We start from the raw sequence: 10570 nt of genomic DNA on the forward strand, positions 1-10570 counted from the left end.
GGCCTCACCCTACCCCTACNCCGCACGGATACCAGCCGTACAACCGTACACACACGGCTCATACACACCACCAATATCAATACTCATCTCCCCCCTTCCCGCTCAGGAAGCCACGCACCCTTCCCGGCCCCCACGGTTTACAACTAACCCCCTCTTTCCCCCTCACGACATACATATGCACGTACAGACATACATACATATACATGCACGCACATATAGACGCACTGACCAGTTCAAATCGGCCGGTGACTCCGTCGCGGATCCCGACCAGCACGTCCTCATTGCGGGGGTCCGGAGCATACGCGTGGGTGCTGCCGTGGCGGGGCTGGAGGGGGAGCTGGGGCGCAGTAGCTGATGACGAGGCGGCCTCGCTCGAGGGTGCCACGGCAGCGGCAGCAGTAGCCTCCGGAGTGCCGTTGTGATGGCGACCCAGCAGGCGCGGTACGGCGTCTACAGCGTCCGTGAAGGGCCTTATGGCTTCACGCGACAGCATGTCGTACAGGGGGTATGTCTCGGCCAGCAGGGGCTTGAGGTGGGGCGGCAGGGGTTTGCGCGGCTCACGAACTTCCACATCGAAACCTTAAAGGGTGTTGGGGATGGGGGGGAAAGACGAACCCCACACGAGCGAGTGAAGCTGCTGCCGAGGGAAGACTGCTGCGGCGGATGTGAAGAGAGCAGGGGTGTTGGGGGGTTAGCAGGAAAGGAGGTGGGGGGAAAATGGGAAGGGCAGCCGCGGGGGGTTAAAACACGTGCACATGGGATGAGAAGGCCTCGAGTGGCGTCGTGGTGCGTCCTGGTATCCAGTAGTGCGCCAGCCAGGGGTGGTTGGTGGCCGGGGGAACGCGCAGGAGGGGGGGGGACCCACCCCCTGCTTTCTTTCCTTCACCACTACATACTTCTTTCTCTCACCGCTATACGTCGGGGTAACTTAGACCATTTCAAATACGTTGCGCGGGGGCTATCGAATGTTCAGGACACATATCTAATGGATTTCTCCTGGTCTGTACGGTGCTAGTCTGTACGGCACTGATGTAGAGAAGTACGGATAATCGTACTTACAACATGAATAAGGACTGACGGAGGGAACTGTCTCTGTGCGCACCAAGTCGCACCTGCTTTAACGACCCCGTTCAGGAGCCGCAGAGCCGCGGAGCTGGATCGCAGTGGTGGTGCACATTCCATCCAGGTTTCCGGACGCTGGCAGCACATGTAAACATACGTTCATGATGCAATCCTAAACCCATGTGGTTGAAAAAACGTCGTACTTCAGTTGCCGTACTGCCGTACCCGTGCTCTTGTGTGTGTTTTTATACCACCAATCCGCCCACAGTCCGTCGTACGGCTTGGGTCCTGCGGGCCAGCTGAGCATGACTTCTTCCCAGGGCAACCCCAGCGCAGCGCACACCGCTCGCAGTACGGCAGCGGGTTGCCGTATTAGCTCGTCCGAGTTGACAATAATGGCGCGCCGCCTGCGAGGGTCGTGCAGGGATGGGGGGTTTAGGGGCCCAATTCCCATGTGTCATAAGTACGGAAGGGAAAACATACGGTGGAGGGTTTGCGCGTGCGTTCCTTTGCACCACTCCAGCAGTCCTCACGGTGTGCTCGTGCGAGTGTTGCCTGGGCTTCGACCAGTTGTTGAAGTGGCTGTTGCGCTGTGGGGGCTGCATCCACCGCTTGTCTCGCCAACTGGACCTGCGGTAACGCCTCCCGAGCCCGGGCCCCTGGTCTGAGTTTGCGGTGTTGTGCCGCCTTGTTGAACTGAAGGGCCAGGATGCTCAGCCGGCGTTTAAAAGCGGGCCACCACGTGTATGTATGTATGTATGTATGTATGTATGTATGTATGTATGTATGTATGTATGTATGTATGTATGTATGTATGTATGTATGTATGTATGTATGTATGTATGTATGCATGTGTTTGTTACATATCATCATGCATGAATGTACCTGTGTACGACCTGGAACCGGACATTAAAGTTTATCGTCAGAACCACAACGCGGGCCCTATACGTATTGGGCGGGTGGGTGGCAACACTCAATAAGCCGTGAACACAAGGAGGAGTGTGAAGGGGTGTGTGGGGGGCTTGGGGGGAAATGGGAGGGTTGGGGGTGGGGTTGGGGGTGGGGGGTTGCGTGCGACCAGCGGGATAGCAGCCAAACAAGCCCGCAGCAGCCTCCACGGTCCCCAAACCCTTCTCCGCTAACAACCCCCCTACCCCCCACCCCGGACACGCACACGCCCCAAGCCATCCTTTCCATGCCTCACCCCAACACTCGCAGCTCGCTGACGATCTCCAAAAGTGCCTTACATTGTGGACGTATTGTAGTGGACGCGGCGGCGGGGAACAAAAGACGGCGAAGAGAAAGCGGAGCCGGGGGGTGTTAAGGGGGAGGAGTCAAGAGAGAGGTTGGCGGAGGGGGACGACCGTGCGGGGAAAGGCACATTGTCACAAACCCGGTGGCCTATTTGCGCCTTCCTTCGCCCCGTGGGTCTAAAACGGATGGGGCGGTGGAGGGGGGGCTAGTGGGTGAAGACCGTCCTTGCGCGGAGAGAGCGCTGTAACGCCAACAGGGGCTAGGGTTAGTACTAGGGTTAGCGCAGAACGATTATTACATGTGTTCGAACGCCGCCAGATGTACGGCACGTCCCCAAACATTCGCGACATGTGATATACCAGTACGACATCTGCCGGAAAGAGCTGACAGCTGCAGGACATCTCACCTCGTCCCCTATCCTCTGTCTCTTTTTCCCCCTTTCCCCCCAAAACCCCAAAAACCCCACTCACAGTGTAACCCAGCTCCTGCTGAGTGGGCTCCAAAACGGTGGAGAACGATTGCAGTACACCGTACGGCTCCCGTATAAGGATCTGCGGTCATTTTCGCAGCGGACTGTGGGTACGGCGCAGCCCAGGGAGCTAACCCCTGCATCTGGTGGTCAAGGAGGGCTTTGAGGATGCCAGGGTGAAGACAGAGCGTGGTCTGCCGGGAAGTGAACTCTAATCCGCCGACCTATTAACCCTTGTCCCTTCCTCCCCCTCCCAGTGGGGCCCCCGAAACCCCAAACACCACAACTGGAATCTCTTTCTTCCCCTCCACCCTCGTCACCCGTTCTCTCCCTTCAAGTCCCACCGTGTACGGCCCCCCGACCTCAACTCCAACTCCAACCCCAACTCCGCACCAGATGTTGGGACCGCCGGAACAGCTCCGACCCCAGTCCAATCTTGTGCTTGCTCATGTGCTTGGCGTACAACACGGGCCGACCGCCTGACCCGCTCCCTCGCGACGCCAGAAGTTGCTCCGAGACCACCGCATTGCCGTCGGAGTTCTGCGCCGCCAACACCTGCGGCCATGGCCACGGTGTTGCGTGCAGCCAGCCAGCCAGCCAGCCATGAAGGAAGGCAGACAGGTTTAGAGTTGTTGAGCTGACAATTTATCAGATGGGGTGGGTGGGGTGGAATGCCCTTAATAATGGGTTTGAGCGGTTATGTCCTGTCACGGCGTACCGTGCGGTGTGATGTGTGTACTTGTGGCGTACATATGAATATATACAACAATATTATATTTGCACCCGGATATGTATGCATGTATGTAAGTCACGTTGCAATCTCGGAAGGGACCACCAAGCCGTAATTCTGTTCGTGTGGCGGTTTAGCTAAAAAATCAAATTTGGGGCACTATTGCCCTGCTCGTTGTAGCCGTTTCGAACCTTTGGCTCAATGCTTTCCTCGTCCCCTGTCATTCTTGTTGTGACCTGGCTGGGGGGTTTCGGTGTGGAAGCGGCGGTACGTACGGACCGCTGCACTGTACTGCACTTTACTGCGCAGCGTTTCACACTGGAGGGGACCACTTAGCGTGTTGCGTGTGGTTGTTAACAGTGGGCTTTGCGTGTTGTATTTAATTTAACCTTAGCCGCTGGAGCCCTTTCTGACACCGCCGCCGCAGCACATCCCCATTGGCTGTGTCCGGGTGAGTGGCTGTGTGCTTGTGTCTTGGGGGTAGGGAGTTGGTGGTCGGTACCATCAATTTTGGCAAGTTTGCTGCCCCCCTGAGCCCTCAGAAGCCCCACTCCCACAATTAACAGCTCGTGGGTCAGGAGTATGAGGAATATGTGCACGACGGCGATATTACTCTACGGTCAAGCGCTCACCTGGTCCCTGTAGGGTCGCGGCACGCCAGTGAGCCTCAAATAGTTCGCATACAAGGGCTCGTCCAGGACTGTGGTATCGCTGCGCTGGGCGAAAGAGTACAAGAGACTTGTCGAGCAACACCTTGGCACTGACCAACAGTTGATGCAGTTTGCATCAAAGTTTGGATTGCCCAATGCCTTATCCATTCACGTGGTTATTACTAGTCCGTTGTTGCAGACTGCGCTAGCTGTTGCGCTAGCTGTGCCCAAAGCAAGCTAATTGGCTTCAAGCTACCATATTGGTCCAAACTTACGCCAAAGATGTAAACGTGAGTCATGCATAATCAAAAAGACCTGTGGACATTTCATGCTCACAGTGCGATGTATCTATGCACAGGTCATGACCCATGGTGTCGTGCACTCCCGGCCGTTTACATGCAGCAGAAAGACCCAAGCGTGCCATGCATCCACCAATATGTCAATAACACCATCATCAGAATTATTACGAAACATAAAACGCTGCTCCCAGCCTGCAAAGCGGGAGACATGATATGTGCACAGCACATCTGCTGCGACACAACAACGACTGTACATACAGATGAACATCTAGCATGCACACTGATTAAACCACAGCTTCCACCACGAGCAGTCGTCGCCGTGCGTGTATGTGTGGCAACTCAATCCGCCCACGCCAACCTGACAGAGGCCATAAAGTCCATCCTTAGGCGTGTAAGACCCCAGCTATAGAAAAATAAGCTACAAACTACATCCTATAGCAAAACCCCTGATACGCTTCAGATAGCCACCGGGATGGCCGTTCCGGTAGTCTTCTGCCAGCTTATTTCGCCATGGGGTTGCTGCAGATATAGTTGACGGCATCCGCAACGGAAGCTATCTTATCCGCCTCTGCATCAGGATTTCCAGGCTGATTCCTCTTCCAACGCCATAACAAGCTCCACGACGTCCAAGCTGTCCAGCCCAAGGTCCTTCTCAAAGTGCGCCGAGGGCGTCACCTTCAGTAATACAGACAGTATTCATCAGGACTCGTTGCGATGGCCAGGGATGGTCATTCAGCCGACAAAAGAGCAAAATGTCCGTGTCACAACTACAGCAGGCAAACTCCCACCTTAGAGGCGTCAATCTTCTCAAAGTGCTTGGTAACATGCAGCACACGCTCCGTTACGCCGTCCTTGTCGAGGAAGCCCCCGCCGAAGCCCCGGCTGATTATGTTCGTGAAGGTTGGCAGGGCGGATTGATGGGCATTGCAGGTCACTGTCACGCGCAGGTGCTTCAAAACGGTAGACCTAATCATGCTGACTGCCGAGGACAGGGCCATTTTACCGAGCTGCTCTTTTCACACGCACAAAAATAAGGTTCGAGAGCGATGCTGGGCCCGGATCCGCTCCTAAGGAAAAGAATAGGCAGCTACAGGTGTCGCCAGTGCTGGCATCGGCCCAAGTGTTTACCTTCAGAGCGGTCTATATTTCCCGTACGGCTCATTGTACTAGTTTGCAGGAGAGGGCCAATGTTTGCAAGTGTGCTCAACAGAGATTTAGACAAGCATGGCATGTTATTCGGTATTGATAAACATCTGAGCGTCCTTCAATTCCCATTTCCGTTGCCCAAAATAGTCATTCGCACGTCCTCCTGCCGAACATACCGGCCTATGCCTCGTAAGCGAAGGCAACGCAATAAACTGCGTGGAGTTAGCCATGCCCTGCGGATGATTTCGCCCCACGTACCAGTCCATACCTCTTAGGGCCCACGATGGATGTGGACTTGGATAAGGAGCTCAAAGTCCGGCGGCGCATACTAGCCATGTGGGTAATATACACTTCGTTTGGGGGAACAGGAGTGAGGAAAGGGGCTAAGGGGCAGGAGCCCACACGCTGAAAGTGTAGATGCTGCCTTAAAAGTACAGGACCGGTCAGCAAAGTTGGCATGCTCTGTATCTACACTACAGGTGCCCCCAACAGAACCTTCCAAGCTTCCTGCGCCCCGGCCCCCCCCCGCCCCGCCACCTAACCCAAAATCAGACTGTTAAAAATAAATAAAGAAGCCCTGCTTTCCTACGCCTTCCTCCCTCTCCAATCTCCTTAACCTTGCATATCATTTCGCTCCCCCTTCCATTTCCCCTCTCCCCCCATTTCCCCCCCACCAGCTACAACAAGGACCGGGAGGACTTCGCCAGCAAGCAGGAGTTCGATGACTACCTGGAGGAGGTGGAGGACATCAGTGAGCGAGGGGACGGAGGGGACTGGACGAGGGGCCACTACGGTGCTGCTACCGGCGCAAACCCCCCACCCCATCCCACCCCCACCCCCGAGTTACAGTTACCGTTTAGGCGTTGCCTTTAGCCAAATTACTCGGCAGTGCTGTTGGCTCGTAGCCACAAGGGCGGCCCACAGCAGCAGCAGCAGGCGTTAGCAGAGACCCCACCACAACCCCACCACCGCAACCCCCGCTGGCGTTGATCACGTCCGTCCACCACGCAGCACCCGTCTTTCCTCTTTCTGGCACCGCGTGCTGGCCAGGCCCGTGCCGCAGTGCCAGACATTTGTATACCCCGTCGCGTGAGAGTGCGTACGTGTGAGGTGCTGTGTGGCCCTGGACCTGGCCCCGATCTCGTCCCCTGACCTGAGCTGAGCTGACCTGAGCTGAACTGCTCTCCTCGCGACTACTGTATTGTGTCCTGTTTAGCTGTCCTGCGTTGTGTTCCCTCCAGAAGCCGATAACGAGGGCGAGTAGGAGGTTGATGTGCCGCAACCATAGCCCATCTACGGCCCACCCTGTTTGCCAGCCGTCACGCCGCCAACTCCCGCCTCACACCCACAAAACACATCACACACACACAAAAGACACAGATCGTCCACCCGGTCACCGGAACCCACTGCGCCAGTTTGGCGGCTGAGCAACAATGTGGACATCGAGCGCACTGAGGCTCAGATAAGAAAGTACCGCCAACAGAACCAGGAACAGATCAATGCCAAGAGTGCACGACAGGTGCGGTACGACACCTTATGATACGGTGTAGGAAAGCGCGAATATTGGAGCATTATCTGGGAGTCGTCCTTTGCATGCATGCCTTAACTGTTTTCTCATTCGGTTGTGTGCTTGATATTGCAGGACTTCCCTGAATTGCGAGGGGGCACGCATACATACATGCATACATGCGTGCATGCGTGTGCACATGACTACATTCTTTCAATAGTGGCGTGAGAGGTGCCTTCAGCACGCCCACCCACGCAGGCGACATTCCTCCCCAACACGCATGAATACCGCCAATACGCGTTGCCCAACCACACCACCACCCCTCCTCCTCCTTCAGGCACACACACACGCACACCCCGGACTCTCCTCCTTCATCCCCCTTTCCCTCACTCCCCCACTCCCCCCTCAGGCCAACATGGACGCCCACACGGTGGCGACTCAGCTCACTGCGGCCTCTCTGGCGGCGGCGGCGGCACAGGCGGCCAAGGTGGCGGCACCGCTAATGTGGGTCCCCCTCGCGGTCGGCCCTCACCCCCCTGAAGAGCCCTCGCCCCTTTCCACACGTATCCGTATTCACATGCGCCAGGGGTTCTTCCCCGTTGGGGTGTGAGCCCGCGGGTGGTTAGGGGTTCGGGTGATATGCAACTGACATGACACGACACGACGCGACAGGGCTGTTGCTGCCCTCCTACTCCACAGGGTGGGGAAGGAGAGGCCCTCAGGGGGGGGGACCCGGGGGCTCCAATCGTATGCATGCCCGTGGGATGTTGGCTGCGGGCGGAGAAGCGCGCGGGGGTCCTTTTCTTGCCTAGGCACCCGCCCACCCTAACCCAACCCTAACCCATACCCGCCACCCACACACCGGCGCTGGAAGCACTGAATTCGGACGGGAACCTCGCTTCGCAGGTCGGGTGGTCTGCCCACCATCCTGCCCCGTCTCGTCCAGGACGACGGCACTGTGCTGGATGGCGGTCGTAACTTCAAGTACGACAGACGCTTGCCGGATCGAGTAGGACCCGAGGTGGAGGCTGCCGGCGGCTGGACAGCTGGTGGGTGGGTGGATGGGCAGATCAGATCTGTATAGCAGCTGCTGCTGCGGCTGCTGCTGCTGCCACCCCGTCTCTTAGTCCTCCCGTCCAGTCCTTCGTTTTCCTTCTGCACGTTCACCTCGCTCAGCCCGTAACCGTCTGTGTGTATCCATCCGTACTGTCTGTCGAAGGTATGATCCATGTTTCCCCTCGGTGGGACAACCCCCCTCCCCTTTTGCGCTGTCGCCCCTCCGCCCTCATTTCATGTGTTAGCGGTTGCTCGGACAAGGTTGATGCAAGAGGCCTTCAGCTCATTGCTACTGCCATCGGCGACCAGGATCCTCGTGGAAGGCACTAGGTGATGATGATGGCGGTCAAGATGAAATGAAGGGGAGGGGAGAGCTGAATGGTGTGCGGCATGTGGGAGTGCTGAGTCCGGGGAGAGCTCCTCGGGCCGGAAAGTTTGGGCGAGGCTCCCTCGGACCTGGCATGGGACATGATCCCTGCACATATGGACCCAGACAAAACGTATCTCTGTCGGTCTGTCGGTCGGTCAGCCTGTCGGGCGGCCTGGGTGACTGGCGAAATGGGGGGCGGCGTGTTCCTCCAGCTTGTACCCCTTACACGCAGGGCAATAAGGGTGCAAGTGCAGCACTCTCTTGGCGCACACGAAGTGAGGTTTATCAACATGGCTGACCGAGCAATACTAAGTTCTGCAAACTATGGAGCAATCTGGCAGCAATGGACGTTTTTGACGGGAGGAATGAAAATGTACAGGCCGGCCTCAACTTATTCCTTTTTTCCAAAAGCTAAAATGCCGATTTATCCCAATGGACGTATAGAGCAGGCACCGAGGCCAAACATCACTACCACAGGCAGCAAACAACAGCTGACCGTGGTGGTGATGATCTCCGATGGAAGTTTCCAATAGCCAGTAGCGGGGAGGGCCACTCTGGGATTTATTCAATTCCAGGCCCAACACTTCCAGAGGGGGATTATTAGGATTGCAGCGCGGCCAGTGTTCGGGATAAACATCGCACAAAACATTAAGGTAGCCATCCAAAGGGACGCCTATGCATAAGGCCGCCGCTGACCAACCCCGGCCTGTCCGTGTCTTGTGTTGTGTTGAGCGTCCATCCCAGCCAGCTTGGCTATCGTATTTTTTGAAATAAAATGTACGGCTGCATGGCTAGCTTTAGCATTTCCAAAAGACACGCCCAGGTGCGATAATGAAAAATATTCTGGAGATATGATTCAACCATCTTAGACGTTCGTTCATCCGCATCATTAACAGCCCACAACTCAGCAAAAATAATTTTAATAGCGAAGCACGCCCACATGTGGCACATACTCCAGGCTGCCGGCGGTGTGCAAAGCACCAATCTGCACCAATCTCCCCCCCCCCCCTCCCGGAGTGCCTATGCCCCGGAGTGGAAGTTGGCTAACGAACTACGGCGAGGTCAGGAGCACCAATTGAATTAATTTTTACTTTTCTTTACAGCTTAAATTTTGCGCAAAGCGGGCATACTTTGGTAAATGGAAACTGCGACTGCCGGACAGAGGTCACACATTTACATAATGCCAAATGAACGGGCTACAGCGACTTCATAGCTAAAGAAACGTTATTGCTTTAACTCGTTTAGCAAAGAGCTTCACGCGCGGGCACCTCCGACTTCGACCTGGCCGATGAAGATGGCAGGACTTCTCGCTTTGTACCCGTCCAAAAGCACCGAAACGCATAGGATTGTTGTGGAATATAGCACATGCAAGACATTGCGTTGTCGACCTTAAGGGGGCGCATGATGCCCCGGCCGTGCTTTATGGGCCTCCAGGAGCCCCAAAACGGATTGTCTAGGATCGATCCATTGCAGATAGATCATAGGCGCTGGGCTGGCGGTCATGGAGTGCTCGGCCGATGGACTGAAGCGGCCTGCGCCGCCGAGCAGATGGCCAGGGCTGCACCCTGGCTGGACGCGGCCCTCAGATGCAAGGCACCGGGGGGCGCATAGCAGCTGGATGGCTTTCAGACTGCCGGTCATGGGAACCCGGGAGGTGTGCTGTTGGTGCGGGGCAAACCAGGGCTGTCGGGTGACCGGCGGAGATGGATGAGTGCACCACCAATTAATTTATACAAAGGGACGAATCCTAATCGGGGCGCTCGGCGGTACTCCGCCTGGAGCAAGCAGGTTCAACTCCTGCTGTCCTGTTCCTCTCATCATCATCCCACAAAGAGTCTCCCGGGGCTTGTACGGGAGGGGATACGGCGGGGACCAGTCGGGTGGTTATGACGATGCGGTGGCGGCTGCGGTGGTGGCGGTGGCCGCTGGCTATCACGGTGCGCCCGTCACCGCTGCGGCAGCGGCAGCAGCGACGACCGGCCTGGCGGCACAGCACAGCAGCGCGGGCCCCGGATGGGGCTTGTACG

General features: G+C 56.6%; 3 protein-coding genes across 3 annotated transcripts in view; 1 reads left to right on the plus strand and 2 right to left on the minus strand.

The window, feature by feature from the left end:
- bca3 (branched chain amino acid aminotransferase) overlaps positions 1 to 3390 on the minus strand; it is a gene marked incomplete at both ends in the record, with an annotated part of 8870 nt that extends 5480 nt beyond the window's left edge. The window contains 2 exons of the mRNA XM_002952413.1: positions 230 to 311; positions 3341 to 3390. Coding sequence (XP_002952459.1) covers positions 230 to 311; positions 3341 to 3390 — 132 coding nt within the window. The remainder of the gene's footprint in view (positions 1 to 229; positions 312 to 3340) is intronic.
- Positions 3391 to 4347: 957 nt separating this feature from the next.
- acp1 (acyl-carrier protein, probably mitochondrial) lies at positions 4348 to 5573 on the minus strand. Its single transcript, XM_002952414.1, has 2 exons — positions 5253 to 5573; positions 4348 to 5139 (listed from the first exon to the last, which is right to left on the minus strand). Exons 1-2 carry the CDS (start codon positions 5460 to 5462, stop codon positions 5038 to 5040), a joined length of 312 nt encoding a protein of 103 aa, XP_002952460.1. The 5' UTR covers positions 5463 to 5573; the 3' UTR covers positions 4348 to 5037.
- Positions 5574 to 5710: 137 nt separating this feature from the next.
- On the plus strand, positions 5711 to 8927 carry VOLCADRAFT_105507 (uncharacterized protein). The gene is made up of 6 exons (XM_002952335.1): positions 5711 to 5946; positions 6288 to 6361; positions 7026 to 7129; positions 7527 to 7621; positions 8024 to 8166; positions 8419 to 8927. The coding sequence occupies exons 1-6, from the start codon at positions 5894 to 5896 to the stop codon at positions 8505 to 8507; spliced, it is 558 nt and encodes a 185-aa protein (XP_002952381.1). The 5' UTR covers positions 5711 to 5893; the 3' UTR covers positions 8508 to 8927.
- Positions 8928 to 10570: the final 1643 nt, after the last annotated feature.

This window comes from Volvox carteri (assembly GCF_000143455.1).
Source record: "Volvox carteri f. nagariensis unplaced genomic scaffold VOLCAscaffold_29, whole genome shotgun sequence".
NCBI lineage: Eukaryota > Viridiplantae > Chlorophyta > Chlorophyceae > Chlamydomonadales > Volvocaceae > Volvox > Volvox carteri.

What these genes read in the sequence shown, in the direction of transcription:
- acp1 (XM_002952414.1), bottom strand. Translation starts at nt 5,462, where the DNA reads ATGGCCCTGTCCTCGGCAGTCAGCATGATTAGGTCTACCGTTTTGAAG. An exon ending in AGAAGATTGACGCCTCTAAG is followed by an intron (nt 5,140 to 5,252) that starts GTGGGAGTTTGC and finishes GTATTACTGAAG; the next exon opens with GTGACGCCCTCGGCGCACTT.
- VOLCADRAFT_105507 (XM_002952335.1), top strand. Translation starts at nt 5,894, where the DNA reads ATGGATGTGGACTTGGATAAGGAGCTCAAAGTCCGGCGGCGCATACTA. An exon ending in GGAGGAGGTGGAGGACATCA is followed by an intron (nt 6,362 to 7,025) that starts GTGAGCGAGGGG and finishes CCACTGCGCCAG; the next exon opens with TTTGGCGGCTGAGCAACAAT. An exon ending in ATGCCAAGAGTGCACGACAG is followed by an intron (nt 7,130 to 7,526) that starts GTGCGGTACGAC and finishes CTCCCCCCTCAG; the next exon opens with GCCAACATGGACGCCCACAC.